The 16492-nt window shown below is 40.6% G+C and overlaps 1 protein-coding gene across 1 annotated transcript in view; it reads left to right on the top strand.

Annotated features, from left to right (window-relative positions):
* The window catches only part of LOC120022967 (alpha-actinin-1-like), a 184388-nt gene that overhangs the window by 43259 nt on the left and 124637 nt on the right, over positions 1-16492 (top strand). The window contains exon 2 of the mRNA XM_038966927.1: positions 16343-16457. Coding sequence (XP_038822855.1) covers positions 16343-16457 — 115 coding nt within the window. The remainder of the gene's footprint in view (positions 1-16342; positions 16458-16492) is intronic.

Below are 16492 nucleotides of genomic sequence, written 5' to 3'. Positions count from 1 at the left end.
ATGACTAGCAGCCTAACAGTGATGTGTTATGACTAGCAGCCTAACCGGTCAGTGATGTGTTATGACTAGCAGCCTAACAGTAATGTGTTATAACTAGCAGCCTAACCGGTCAGTGATGTGTTATAACTAGCAGCCTAACCGGTCAGTGATGTTTTATGACTAGCAGCCTAACCGGTCAGTGATGTGTTATGACTAGTAGCCTAACCGGTCAGTGATGTGTTATAACTAGCAGCCTAACAGGTCAGTGATGTGTTATGACTAGCAGCCTAACAGTAATGTGTTATAACTAGCAGCCTAACCGGTCAGTGATGTGTTATGACTAGCAGCCTAACCAGTCAGTGATGTGTTATGACTAGCAGCCTAACCGGTCAGTGATGTGTTATGACTAGCAGCCTAACAGTAATGTGTTATAACTAGCAGCCTAACCGGTCAGTGATGTGTTATAACTAGCAGCCTAACCGGTCAGTGATGTGTTATGACTAGCAGCCTAACCGGTCAGTGATGTGTTATGACTAGCAGCCTAACCGGTCAGTGATGTGTTATGACTAGCAGCCTAACCGGTCAGTGATGTGTTATGACTAGCAGCCTAACTGGTCAGTGATGTGTTATGACTAGCAGCCTAACCGGTCAGTGATGTGTTATAACTAGCAGCCTAACCGGCCAGTGATGTGTTATAACTAGCAGCCTAACAGTGATGTGTTATAACTAGCAGCCTAACCGGTCAGTGATGTGTTATGACTAGCAGCCTAACAGTGATGTGTTATAACTAGCAGCCTAACCAGTCAGTGATGTGTTGTGACTAGCAGCCTAACCGGTCAGTGATGTGTTATAACTAGCAGCCTAACCGGTCAGTGATGTGTTATGACTAGCAGCCTAACAGTGATGTGTTGTGACTAGCAGCCTAACCGGTCAGGGATGTGTTTTAACTAGCAGCCTAACCGGTCAGTGATGTGTTATGACTAGCAGCCTAACAGTGATGTGTTATAACTAGCAGCCTAACCAGTCAGTGATGTGTTGTGACTAGCAGCCTAACCGGTCAGTGATGTGTTTTAACTAGCAGCCTAACCGGTCAGTGATGTGTTATGACTAGCAGCCTAACAGGTCAGTGATGTTCAGTTGATTGGATACAATATTTATAGAACTGATAGAGTTGGTAGAGGTGGTGGTATTGCGATTTATGTTAAATGCTGCTTAAATGTTTCTGTGTCCATATCAACCTCTGTCTCAAAGCAATATGAATGTCTAGTTTTAAACGTGGTACTTGGTAATAATGCTCATTTAACTCTAGCAGGGGTATATCGCCCCCCCTCAGCTCCTCCTTGTACTCTATGCAAATTATCTGATATACTGTCTAATTATGCAAACTCTGAATTACTGATTTTGGGAGATTTTAACCTGGATTGGCTCTCACCAGTATCCGATAAATTAAAAGGCATTTGTACTGAGCTAAATCTAACTCAGCTGATAACTAAACCAACCCGTCCCAACTTTAAGAACCCAGTAAAATCCACTCTACTAGACATTATTCTAACAAATACCCCCCATAAATACACAGCCAGTGGGGTTTTTGCAAATGATATCAGTGACCACTGCCCTATTGCTTGTATTAGAGATACCAGGCTGAAACACTCTGATCCCTGTATAATCTCTAAGAGAAATTATAAACATTTCTCACAGCAAGCTTTTATCCTTGACTTATATCACTCTGAGCTTTTATCCACTTGCTGCTTTCTGGACCCGGTTTTAGCCCTTGCTTTTTTCTCTTCTATTGTTACCTTTATGTCTGATAAACATGCCCCGCTTAAGAATCACAGAGTAAGAAACCGAACCAGTTCTTGGTTCTCTCCTGAATTGTCAGGTCTTTTCCTGCAAAAGAATCGGGCCTGGGCCTTGGCGAGGAAAACAGGTACTCCAGCTGATTGGCTGTTTTTTAGGCAATTGAGAAATAAATGTACTGCAGCTGTCAAAAAGGCAAAATCAAATTACTTCCTTAATGCTATGACAGATTCTGCAGGAGATCCTGCAAAATTCTGGAAAACCGTTAATTCACTGAAACGGGGTAATTCTGCTGTTTCTCTTCCTAAGCAAATTACCTCAGACTTCTGTATTCTAACTGAAAAAAATGATATTTGTGATGCTTTTAATAAGCATTTAATCTCTGCTGGTTTTTTATTTGAAAGGAAAAGTGGACTTTGTGGTACTGGCCAGTTAGTTGATTTTTCGTCTTGCTTTTCAACCGTTACTCTGAAAAATGGTAACCCTGTTTTTAGTTTCCAGAAAATAACTGAAGCAGAGGTTCTAATTGCCCTGTGTGCCATTGATACTAAGAAATCCTTAGGCGCTGACAATTTAGACCCGTACTTACTTAAGTGTGCTGCACCTATTTTTGCTGGTTCAGTAACACACATTTTTAATCTAACATTAAGCACAGGAAATATCCCTAAGGTGTGGAAAGCAGCTTTTGTTCTGCCATTACATAAGGGAGGTGACGGTAGTGATTTGGATAACTATCGACCCATCTCTAGGCTCCCTTGTCTGGTAAAGATTCTAGAATCTATAGTCAACAAACAGTTACAATCTTTTCTTTCTGCTAACAGTATTCTTAGTACCAATCAATCTGGTTTTAGATCTAAACACAGTACCACATCGGCCACTATGCTTGTTGTAAATGATATTGCAAATGCCTTAGACGATAGAAAGCACTGTGCTGCGTTGTTTGTAGATTTGTCAAAAGCTTTTGACACTGTAGACCATGCTATCCTTTTGAGTAAGCTGTCATCAATAGGACTGGGCACTGATGCCTGCCGATGGTTTTATGACTATCTTAAAGATAGAACTCAAGCCGTCATGGTCGATGGGGTCAAGTCTGACCCCTTACAGTTACTTAAAGGGGTCCCTCAGGGTTCAATAATTGGCCCACTATTGTTCTCACTTTATATAAACAACATTGGTGATGATGTCAGATATTGTAAATTCCATTTATATGCAGATGACACAGTGATGTACTCTATTGCTCCAACAGCGGACCAAGCTTTAATGCAGTTGGAGTCTGATTTTAGGATACTACAGGGGTCTCTTTTACAGCTTAAACTTGTTTTAAACGCTAAGAAAACAAATGTCATGTTTTTTTCTAGGTCTAAACTCTCAGTTAGAAACACGTTTGTAATCACTAGCTTGGATGGTACTCAAATCAATAAGGTCTCTGCATATAAATATTTAGGGGTATGGTTAGATGATAGGCTTTCTTTTAAAAAACATGTTACTGAATTGGGAAAAAAGCTCAAATTCAAGATAGGATTCCTTTACAGAAACAGGGCTTGTCTGTCCTCTGTAAATAGGAAAAAAATTGTGCAGGCTACTTTTATGTCCGTTTTAGATTATGGTGATATTATCTATATGCATGCATCGGCAAACACATTAAAACCACTGGATGCTATTTACCATTGTGCACTCAGGTTTATCACGGGTGATAGTTACAGAACTCATCACTGTATCCTATATCAACATGTGGGTTGGGTCTCTCTATCTGTGAGGCGAGAGCAACATGCTCTCTTGTTTATTTATAAAGCACTTCTTTTAAAACTACCTCCATATATATCATCATTAATTTCCACAAGATGTACTAATTTTAAAACCAGATCACAGATGTGGATTACATTAGAGACTCCTGCGGTCTCCACAGAGTTGGGTAGGACTGCCTTCAGTTCCTTTGCACCTTATTTATGGAACAAACTGCAGATCCAACTTAAGTTAGACACTCTGGTGTCCCTTGCCCATTTTAAAATGTTTATGGAGGATCAATATGATGTTGTCTGTGATTGTTTCTGTTGAATTGTGTATGTTTTGAAATGTTCTTGTCTGTATGTCTAAAACTGTACATGTCAACATGTTTACACAGGGCACAGCCGTAAAAGAGATCCAGGTCTCAGTCTGTTTTCCCTGTTAAAATAAAGATTTAAAAAAAAAAAAATGTGTTATGACTAGCAGCCTAACAGGTCAGTGATGTGTTATGACTAGCAGCCTAACAGGTCAGTGATGTGTTATGACTAGCAGCCTAACCAGTCAGTGATGTGTTGTGACTAGCAGCCTAACCGGTCAGTGATGTGTTATGACTAGCAGCCTAACCGGTCAGTGATGTGTTATGACTAGCAGCCTAACCGGTCAGTGATGTGTTGTGACTAGCAGCCTAACAGGTCAGTGATGTGTTGTGACTAGCAGCCTAACAGGTCAGTGATGTGTTATGACTAGTAGCCTAACAGTGATGTGTTATGACTAGCAGCCTAACCGGTCAGTGATGTGTTATGACTAGCAGCCTAACCGGTCAGTGATGTGTTATGACTAGCAGCCTAACCGGTCAGTGATGTGTTATGACTAGCAGCCTAACCGGTCAGTGATGTGTTATGACGAGCAGCCTAACCGGTCAGTGATGTGTTATGACTAGCAGCCTAACAGTGATGTGTTATGACTAGTAGCCTAACTGGTCAGTAATGTGTTATGACTAGCAGCCTAACAGTGATGTGTTATGACTAGCAGCCTAACCGGTCAGTGATGTGTTATGACTAGCAGCCTAACCGGGCAGTGATGTGTTATGACTAGCAGCCTAACCGGTCAGTGATGTGTTATGACTAGCAGCCTAACCGGTCAGTGATGTGTTATGACTAGCAGCCTAACCGGTCAGTGATGTGTTATGACTAGCAGCCTAACCGGTCAGTGATGTGTTATGACTAGCAGTCTAACCGGTCAGTGATGTGTTATGACTAGCAGCCTAACCGGTCAGTGATGTGTTATGACTAGCAGCCTAACCAGTCAGTGATGTGTTGTGACTAGCAGCCTAACAGGTCAGTGATGTGTTGTGACTAGCAGCCTAACCGGTCAGTGATGTGTTATGACTAGCAGCCTAACAGGTCAGTGATGTGTTGTGACTAGCAGCCTAACAGGTCAGTGATGTGTTATGACTAGTAGCCTAACAGTGATGTGTTATGACTAGCAGCCTAACCGGTCAGTGATGTGTTATGACTAGCAGCCTAACCATTCAGTGATGTGTTAGGACTAGCAGCCTAACAGTGATGTGTTATAACTAGCAGCCTAACCGGTCAGTGATGTGTTATGACTAGCAGCCTAACCGGTCAGTGATGTGTTATGACTAGCAGCCTAACCATTCAGTGATGTGTTATGACTAGCAGCCTAACAGTGATGTGTTATGACTAGCAGCCTAACCGGTCAGTGATGTGTTGTGACTAGCAGCCTAACCGGTCAGTGATGTGTTATGACTAGCAGCCTAACCGTTCAGTGATGTGTTATGACTAGCAGCCTAACCGTTCAGTGATGTGTTATGACTAGCAGCCTAACCGGTCAGTGATGTGTTATGACTAGCAGCCTAACAGGTCAGTGATGTGTTATAACTAGCAGCCTAACCGGTCAGTGATGTGTTATAACTAGCAGCCTAACCGGTCAGTGATGTGTTATAACTAGCAGCCTAACCGGTCAGTGATGTGTTATGACTAGCAGCCAACTGGTCAGTGATGTGTTATGACTAGCAGCCTAACCGGTCAGTGATGTGTTATGACTAGCAGCCTAACCATTCAGTGATGTGTTATGACTAGCAGCCTAACCGGTCAGTGATGTGTTATGACTAGCAGCCTAACCATTCAGTGATGTGTTATGACTAGCAGCCTAACCGGTCAGTGATGTGTTATGACTAGCAGCCTAACCATTCAGTGATGTGTTATGACTAGCAGCCTAACAGTGATGTGTTATGACTAGCAGCCTAACCGGTCAGTGATGTGTTATGACTAGCAGTCTAACCGGTCAGTGATGTGTTATGACTAGCAGCCTAACCGGTCAGTGATGTGTTATGACTAGCAGCCTAACCGGTCAGTGATGTGTTATGACTAGCAGCCTAACTGGTCAGTAATGTGTTATGACTAGCAGCCTAACAGTGATGTGTTATGACTAGCAGCCTAACAGGTCAGTGATGTGTTATGACTAGCAGCCTAACAGTGATGTGTTATGACTAGCAGCCTAACTGGTCAGTGATGTGTTATGACTAGCAGCCTAACAGTGATGTGTTATGACTAGCAGCCTAACAGTGATGTGTTATGACTAGCAGCCTAACCGGTCAGTGATGTGTTATGACTAGCAGCCTAACAGTGACGTGTTATGACTAGCAGCCTAACCGGTCAGTGATGTGTTATAACTAGCAGCCTAACCGGTCAGTGATGTGTTATAACTAGCAGTCTAACCGGTCAGTGATGTGTTATGACTAGCAGCCTAACCATTCAGTGATGTGTTATGACTAGCAGCCTAACCGGTCAGTGATGTGTTATGACTAGCAGCCTAACCATTCAGTGATGTGTTATGACTAGCAGCCTAACCATTCAGTGATGTGTTATGACTAGCAGCCTAACAGTGATGTGTTATGACTAGCAGCCTAACCGTTCAGTGATGTGTTATAACTAGCAGCCTAACAGTGATGTGTTATGACTAGCAGCCTAACAGGTCAGTGATGTGTTATGACTAGCAGTCTAACCGGTCAGTGATGTGTTATGACTAGCAGCCTAACCGGTCAGTGATGTGTTATGACTAGCAGCCTAACCGGTCAGTGATGTGTTATGACTAGCAGCCTAACCGGTCAGTGATGTGTTATGACTAGCAGCCTAACTGGTCAGTGATGTGTTATAACTAGCAGCCTAACAGGTCAGTGATGTGTTTTAACTAGCAGCCTAACCGGTCAGTGATGTGTTGTGACTAGCAGCCTAACCGGTCAGTGATGTGTTATAACTAGCAGCCTAACCGGTCAGTGATGTGTTATAACTAGCAGCCTAACCGGTCAGTGATGTGTTATGACTAGCAGCCTAACCGGTCAGTGATGTGTTATAACTAGCAGCCTAACCGGTCAGTGATGTGTTATAACTAGCAGCCTAACCGGTCAGTGATGTGTTATGACTAGTAGCCTAACAGCGATGTGTTATGATTAGCAGCCTAACAGTGATGTGTTATGACTAGTAGCCTAACAGTGATGTGTTATAACTAGCAGCCTAACCGGTCAGTGATGTGTTATAACTAGCAGCCTAACCGGTCAGTGATGTGTTATGACTAGCAGCCTAACAGTGATGTGTTATGACTAGCAGCCTAACAGTGATGTGTTATGATTAGCAGCCTAACAGTGATGTGTTATGACTAGCAGCCTAACCGGTCAGTGATGTGTTATGACTAGTAGCCTAACAGTGATGTGTTATGATTAGCAGCCTAACAGTGATGTGTTATGACTAGCAGCCTAACAGTGATGTGTTATAACTAGCAGCCTAACCGGTCAGTGATGTGTTATAACTAGCAGCCTAACAGTGATGTGTTATGATTAGCAGCCTAACAGTGATGTGTTATGACTTAGAACCATAACAGTGATGTGTTATAACTAGCAGCCTAACCGGTCAGTGATGTGTTATAACTAGCAGCCTAACAGTGATGTGTTATGACTAGCAGCCTAACAGTGATGTGTTATGACTAGCAGCCTAACCGGTCAGTGATGTGTTATGACTAGTAGCCTAACAGTGATGTGTTATGACTAGCAGCCTAACAGTGATGTGTTATAACTAGCAGCCTAACAGTGATGTGTTATAACTAGCAGCCTAACAGTGATGTGTTATGACTAGCAGCCTAACAGTGATGTGTTATAACTAGCAGCCTAACAGTGATGTGTTATAACTAGCAGCCTAACAGTGATGTGTTATGATTAGCAGCCTAACAGTGATGTGTTATGATTAGCAGCCTAACAGTGATGTGTTATAACTAGCAGCCTAACAGTGATGTGTTATGACTAGCAGCCTAACAGTGATGTGTTATAACTAGCAGCCTAACAGTGATGTGTTATGATTAGCAGCCTAACAGTGATGTGTTATGACTAGCAGCCTAACAGTGATGTGTTATAACTAGCAGCCTAACCGGTCAGTGATGTGTTATAACTAGCAGCCTAACAGTGATGTGTTATGACTAGCAGCCTAACAGTGATGTGTTATGATTAGCAGCCTAACAGTGATGTGTTATAACTAGCAGCCTAACAGTGATGTGTTATGACTAGCAGCCTAACAGTGATGTGTTATGACTAGCAGCCTAACAGTGATGTGTTATGATTAGCAGCCTAACAGTGATGTGTTATGATTAGCAGCCTAACAGTGATGTGTTATGACTAGCAGCCTAACAGTGATGTGTTATGATTAGCAGCCTAACAGTGATGTGTTATGACTAGCAGCCTAACAGTGATGTGTTATGATTAGCAGCCTAACAGTGATGTGTTATGACTAGCAGCCTAACCGGTCAGTGATGTGTTATGACTAGCAGCCTAACCGGTCAGTGATGTGTTATGATTAGCAGCCTAACCGGTCAGTGATGTGTTATGACTAGCAGCCTAACCGGTCAGTGATGTGTTGTGACTAGCAGCCTAACCGGTCAGTGATGTGTTATGACTAGCAGCCTAACAGGTCAGTGATGTGTTATGACTAGCAGCCTAACAGTGATGTGTTATGACTAGCAGCCTAACCGGTCAGTGATGTGTTATGATTAGCAGCCTAACAGTGATGTGTTATGACTAGCAGCCTAACCGGTCAGTGATGTGTTATGACTAGCAGCCTAACAGTGATGTGTTATGACTAGCAGCCTAACAGTGATGTGTTATAACTAGCAGCCTAACCGGTCAGTGATGTGTTATAACTAGCAGCCTAACAGTGATGTGTTATGACTAGCAGCCTAACCGGTCAGTGATGTGTTATAACTAGCAGCCTAACAGTGATGTGTTATGACTAGCATCATTGTAACAGACCAGTGTTTTCCCTCATGCTCTTTTGTCTTCGGTATTTGGTAATGTATTATAATGGTGTTGCTGACTGGACACTATAGTAGTAACCTGTTGGCGTGTCTGTTTGGTGTAATAATGTATTATAATGGTGTTGCTGACTGGACACTATAGTAGTAACCTGTTGGAGTGTCTGTTTGGTGTAATAATGTATTATAATGGTGTTGCTGACTGGACACTATAGTAGTAACCTGTTGGCGTGTCTGTTTGGTGTAATAATGTATTATAATGGTGTTGCTGACTGGACACTATAGTAGTAACCTGTTGGCGTGTCTGTTTGGTGTAATAATGTATTATAATGGTGTTGCTGACTGGACACTATAGTAGTAACCTGTTGGCATGTCTGTTTGGTGTAATAATGTATTATAATGGTGTTGCTGACTGGACACTATAGTAGTAACCTGTTGGAGTGTCTGTTTGGTGTAATAATGTATTATAATGGTGTTGCTGACTGGACACTATAGTAGTAACCTGTTGGAGTGTCTGTTTGGTGTAATAATGTATTATAATGGTGTTGCTGACTGGACACTATAGTAGTAACCTGTTGGAGTGTCTGTTTGGTGTAATAATGTATTATAATGGTGTTGCTGACTGGACACTATAGTAGTAACCTGTTGGCGTGTCTGTTTGGTGTAATAATGTATTATAATGGTGTTGCTGACTGGACACTATAGTAGTAACCTGTTGGCGTGTCTGTTTGGTGTAATAATGTATTATAATGGTGTTGCTGACTGGACACTATAGTAGTAACCTGTTGGAGTGTCTGTTTGGTGTAATAATGTATTATAATGGTGTTGCTGACTGGACACTATAGTAGTAACCTGTTGGAGTGTCTGTTTGGTGTAATAATGTATTATAATGGTGTTGCTGACTGGACACTATAGTAGTAACCTGTTGGAGTGTCTGTTTGGTGTAATAATGTATTATAATGGTGTTGCTGACTGGACACTATAGTAGTAACCTGTTGGCGTGTCTGTTTGGTGTAATAATGTATTATAATGGTGTTGCTGACCGGACACTAGAGTAGTAACCTGTTGGAGTGTCTGTTTGGTGTAATAATGTATTATAATGGTGTTGCTGACTGGACACTATTGTAGTAACCTGTTGGAGTGTCTGTTTGGTGTAATAATGTATTATAATGGTGTTGCTGACTGGACACTATAGTAGTAACCTGTTGGCGTGTCTGTTTGGTGTAATAATGTATTATAATGGTGTTGCTGACTGGACACTATAGTAGTAACCTGTTGGAGTGTCTGTTTGGTGTAATAATGTATTATAATGGTGTTGCTGACTGGACACTATAGTAGTAACCTGTTGGCGTGTCTGTTTGGTGTAATAATGTATTATAATGGTGTTGCTGACCGGACACTAGAGTAGTAACCTGTTGGAGTGTCTGTTTGGTGTAATAATGTATTATAATGGTGTTGCTGACTGGACACTATTGTAGTAACCTGTTGGAGTGTCTGTTTGGTGTAATAATGTATTATAATGGTGTTGCTGACTGGACACTATAGTAGTAACCTGTTGGCGTGTCTGTTTGGTGTAATAATGTATTATAATGGTGTTGCTGACTGGACACTATAGTAGTAACCTGTTGGAGTGTCTGTTTGGTGTAATAATGTATTATAATGGTGTTGCTGACCGGACACTATAGTAGTAACCTGTTGGCGTGTCTGTTTGGTGTAATAATGTATTTTAATGGTGTTGCTGACTGGACACTATAGTAGTAACCTGTTGGAGTGTCTGTTTGGTGTAATAATGTATTATAATGGTGTTGCTGACTGGACACTATAGTAGTAACCTGTTGGCGTGTCTGTTTGGTGTAATAATGTATTATAATGGTGTTGCTGACTGGACACTATAGTAGTAACCTGTCGGCGTGTCTGTTTGGTGTAATAATGTATTATAATGGTGTTGCTGACTGGACACTATAGTAGTAACCTGTTGGAGTGTCTGTTTGGTGTAATAATGTATTATAATGGTGTTGCTGACTGGACACTATAGTAGTAACCTGTTGGAGTGTCTGTTTGGTGTAATAATGTATTATAATAGTGTTGCTGACCGGACACTATAGTAGTAACCTGTTGGCGTGTCTGTTTGGTGTAATAATGTATTATAATGGTGTTGCTGACTGGACACTATAGTAGTAACCTGTTGGCGTGTCTGTTTGGTGTAATAATGTATTATAATGGTGTTGCTGACTGGACACTATAGTAGTAACCTGTTGGCTTGTCTGTTTGGTGTAATAATGTATTATAATGGTGTTGCTGACTGGACACTATAGTAGTAACCTGTTGGCGTGTCTTCATGTGTCCCATAATGGCACCCTATATAGTGCACTACTTTTGACCAGGGTCTATAGGGGTCAGGTCAAAGATAGGGCACTTTGTTGGATATAGGATGCCATTATGGGACGTAGTCATGATAGTGTCTGGTACTCGTGTCCCACTGAGGGCGTTTTCACACGTACTTCAGAGCTTTAGTTGGAATCGGAGTTGGATTATTTGTTAACATTTTTTTTTCATTTGGTCCAGTTGGTTTCACATTTTGCCAAATGTCTTTCTCTCTCACACTCACTCACATCTACCCAGCATCCCTAGCCTTGGTGTTATGAGCAGTGGTCTAAAGTAGTGCACTAAATAGGGAATAGGGTGCCATTTGGGATACATACCTGATTCTATTGGCAGACCCCTCCTCCTTTTCCTCCATTAGGAGAAACAGCGTAGTCAGGCTTCTGAGAGAGAGAGAGAGAGAGAGAGAGAGAGAGAGATTTCTTTCCCTCTAAGGTGCAGTGCAGCAAGTCGTAAAGTCATATTGTGCCTGTGAATCACTCAGAACAGGATATTGGAGCAGTCTCTCTGTGTGTGTACTTCATATCAGTGTGTATGTGTTGTCTCTCTGTGTGTGTACTTCATATCAGTGTGTATGAGTTGTCTCTCTGTGTGTGTGTGTACTTCATATCAGTGTGTATGTGTTGTCTCTCTGTGTGTGTGTGTACTTCATATCAGTGTGTATGAGTTGTCTCTGTGTGTGTGTGTACTTCATATCAGTGTGTATGTGTTGTCTCTCTGTGTGTGTGTGTGTGTACTTCATATCAGTGTGTATGAGTTGTCTCTCTGTGTGTGTGTGTACTTCATATCAGTGTGTATGAGTTGTCTCTCTGTGTGTGTGTGTGTACTTCATATCAGTGTGTATGAGTTGTCTCTGTGTGTGTGTGTGTACTTCATATCAGTGTGTATGTGTTGTCTCTCTGTGTGTGTGTGTGTACTTCATATCAGTGTGTATGAGTTGTCTCTGTGTGTGTGTGTGTACTTCATATCAGTGTGTATGAGTTGTCTCTCTTTGTGTGTGTGTGTACTTCATATCAGTGTGTATGAGTTGTCTCTGTGTGTGTGTGTGTACTTCATATCAGTGTGTATGTGTTGTCTCTCTGTGTGTGTGTGTGTGTACTTCATATCAGTGTGTATGAGTTGTCTCTCTCTGTGTGTGTACTTCATATCAGTGTGTATGTGTTGTCTCTCTGTGTGTGTGTACTTCATATCAGTGTGTATGTGCTGTCTATCTGAGTAGAAGGTACGGTGTTACCTTGGTGTTATTACTACAGTACAGTGTTACCTTGGTGTTATTACTACAGTACAGTGTTACCTTGGTGTTATTACTACAGTACAGTGTTACCTTGGTGTTATTACTACAGTACAGTGTTACCTTGGTGTTCTACTACAGTGTTACCTTGGTGTTATTACTACAGTACAGTGTTACCTTGGTGTTATTACTACAGTACAGTGTTACCTTGGTGTTATTACTACAGTACAGTGTTACCTTGGTGTTATTACTACAGTACAGTGTTACCTTGGTGTTATTACTACAGTACAGTGTTACCTTGGTGTTATTACTACAGTACAGTGTTACCTTGGTGTTATTACTACAGTACAGTGTTACCTTGGTGTTATTACTACAGTACAGTGTTACCTTGGTGTTATTACTACAGTACAGTGTTACCTTGGTGTTATTACTACAGTACGGTGTTACCTTGGTGTTCTACTACAGTGTTACCTTGGTGTTATTAATACAGTACAGTGTTACCTTGGTGTTATTACTACAGTACAGTGTTGCCTTGGTGTTATTACTACAGTACAGTGTTACCTTGGTGTTATTACTACAGTACAGTGTTACCTTGGTGTTATTACTACAGTACAGTGTTACCTTGGTGTTATTACTACAGTACAGTGTTACCTTGGTGTTATTACTACATTACAGTGTTACCTTGGTGTTGTACTACAGTGTTACCTTGGTGGTATTACTACAGTACAGTGTTACCTTGGTGTTATTACTACAGTACAGTGTTACCTTGGTGTTATTACTACAGTACAGTGTTACCTTGGTGTTATTACTACAGTACAGTGTTACCTTGGTGTTCTACTACAGTGTTACCTTGGTGTTATTACTACAGTACAGTGTTACCGTGGTATTATTACTACAGTACAGTGTTACCTTGGTGTTATTACTACAGTACAGTGTTACCTTGGTGTTATTACTACAGTACAGTGTTACCTTGGTGTTATTACTACAGTACAGTGTTACCTTGGTGTTATTACTACAGTACAGTGTTACCTTGGTGTTCTACTACAGTGTTACCTTGGTGTTCTACTACAGTACAGTGTTACCTTGGTGTTATTACTACAGTACAGTGTTACCTTGGTGTTATTACTACAGTACAGTGTTAACTTGGTGTTATTACTACAGTACAGTGTTGCCTTGGTGTTATTACTACAGTACAGTGTTACCTTGGTGTTATTACTACAGTACAGTGTTACCTTGGTGTTATTACTACAGTACAGTGTTACCCTTGGTGTTATTACTACAGTACAGTGTTACCTTGGTGTTATTACTACAGTACAGTGTTACCTTGGTGTTCTACTGTGTTCTATTTTATTCTCTACTGTGTTCTATTCTATTGTTCTCTACTGTGTTCTATTCTAGTGTTCTCTACTGTGTTCTATTCTATTGTTCTCTACTGTGTTCTATTCTATTGTTCTCTACTGTGTTCTATTCTAGTGTTCTCTACTGTGTTCTATTGTATTGTTCTCTACTGTGTTCTATTGTATTGTTTCTCTCGTGTTCTTTAGTTCTTATTTTGTTCTCTACTTGTTCTATTGTTTGTTCTCTACTGTTTTATTCTATGTTCTCTACTGTGTTCTATTTTATTGTTCTCTACTGTGTTCTATTCTATTGTTCTCTACTGTGTTATATTCTATTGTTCTCTACTGTGTTATATTCTATTGTTCTCTACTGTGTTCTATTCTATTGTTCTCTACTGTGTTCTATTTTATTGTTCTCTACTGTGTTCTATTTTATTGTTATCTACTGTGTTATATTCTATTGTTCTCTACTGTATTATATTATGTAGTTCTCTACTGTATTCTATTGTATTGTTCTCTACTGTGTTCTATTCTAGTGTTCTCTACTGTGTTCTATTCTAGTGTTCTCTACTGTGTTCTATTTTATTCTCTACTGTGTTATATTCTATTGTTCTCTACTGTGTTCTATTTCATTGTTCTCTACTGTATTCTATTCTATTGTTCTCTACTGTGTTCTATTCTAGTGTTCTCTACTGTGTTCTATTGTATTGTTCTCTACTGTGTTCTATTCTATTGTTCTCTACTGTGTTCTATTCTATTGTTCTCTACTGTGTTCTATTCTATTGTTCTCTACGGTGTTCTATTCTATTGTTCTCTACTGTGTTCTATTTTATTGTTCTCTACTGTGTTCTATTCTATTGTTCTCTACTGTGTTCTATTCTATTGTTCTCTACTGTGTTCTATTCTATTGTTCTCTACTGTGTTCTATTTTATTCTCTACTGTGTTCTATTCTAGTGTTCTCTACTGTGATCTATTCTATTGTTCTCTACTGTGTTCTATTTTATTGTTCTCTACTGTGTTCTATTTTATTGTTCTCTACTGTATTCTATTATATTGTTCTCTACTGTGTTCTATTTCATTGTTCTCTACTGTGTTCTATTTTATTGTTCTCTACTGTGTTCTATTTTATTGTTCTCTACTGTATTATATTGTTCTCTACTGTGTTCTATTTATTGTTCTCTACGGTGTTCTATTCTATTGTTCTCTACGTGTTCTATTCTATTGTTCTCTACTGTGTTCTATTCTATTGTTCTCTACTGTGTTCTATTCTATTGTTCTCTACTGTGTTCTATTTTATTGTTCTCTACTGTGTTCTATTTTATTGTTCTCTACTGTGTTCTATTTTATTGTTCTCTACTGTATTATATTGTTCTCTACTGTATTATATTGTTCTCTACTGTGTTCTATTCTGTTGTTCTCTACTGTGTTCTATTATATTGTCCTCTACTGTATTATATTATGTAGTTCTCTACTGTATTATATTATGTAGTTCTCTACTGTATTATATTGTATTGTTCTCTACTGTGTTCTATTCTACATTTTTACATTTACATTTGAGTCATTTAGCAGACGCTCTTATCCAGAGCGACTTACAGTAGAGTGCATACATTTTATTACATTTACATACTGAGACACGGATATCCCTACCGGCCAAACCCTCCCTAACCCGGACGACGCTATGCCAATTGTGCGTCGCCCCACGGACCTCCCGGTTGCGGCCGGCTGCGACAGAGCCTGGGCGTGAACCCAGAGACTCTGGTGGCGCAGCTAGCACTGCGATGCAGTGCCCTAGACCACTGCGCCACCCCCCACATTCTAGTGTTCTCTACTGTGTTCTATTCTAGTGTTCTCTACTGTGTTCTATTCTAGTGTTCTCTACCGTGTTCTATTCTAGTGTTCTCTACCGTGTTCTTTTCTAGTGTTCTCTACCGTGTTCTATTCGAGTGTTCTCTACTGTGTTCTTATCTTGGGTTCTCTACCGTGTTCTTATCAAGTGTTCTCAACCGTGTTCTATTCCAGTGTTCTCTACCGTGTTCTATTCTAGTGTTCTCTACTGTGTTCTATTCTAGTGTTCTCTACTGTGTTCTATTCTAGTGTTCTCAACCGTGTTCTATTCCAGTGTTCTCTACCGTGTTCTATTCTAGTGTTCTCTACTGTGTTCTATTCTAGTGTTCTCTACTGTGTTCTATTCTAGTGTTCTCTACCGTGTTCTATTCTAGTGTTTTCTACTGTGTTCTATTGTTCTCTACCGTGTTCTATTCTAGTGTTTTCTACTGTGTTCTATTGTCCTCTACCGTGTTCTATTCTATTGTTCTTTACCGTGTTCTATTCTATTGTTCTCTACTGTGTTCTATTCTAGTGTTCTCTACTGTGTTCTATTCTAATGTTCTCTACCGTGTTCTATTCTAGTGTTTTCTACTGTGTTCTATTGTTCTCTACCGTGTTCTATTCTGTATTCTCATCTTCACTATGCCTGCACCATAGTAACAAACACCATAGTAACTTCGCCATCCATGGTAACTACCACCCTGCTCCTTTCTTACTCACTGATGTCTGCTCCTCTCTCTTCACTAGACGTTCACGGCCTGGTGTAACTCCCACCTGAGGAAAGCAGGAACGCAGATCGAGAACATCGAGGAGGACTTCAGAGACGGACTGAAACTCATGCTGCTGCTTGAGGTCATATCAGGTGAGGAGGACAGGCCTGGTGCCCACGTATCTCCC

Source organism: Salvelinus namaycush, chromosome 28, assembly GCF_016432855.1.
Source record: "Salvelinus namaycush isolate Seneca chromosome 28, SaNama_1.0, whole genome shotgun sequence".
Lineage (NCBI taxonomy): Eukaryota > Metazoa > Chordata > Actinopteri > Salmoniformes > Salmonidae > Salvelinus > Salvelinus namaycush.
The sequence above is the reverse complement of the archived record's forward strand: the minus strand, read 5'-3'. Positions and strand labels throughout refer to the sequence as shown.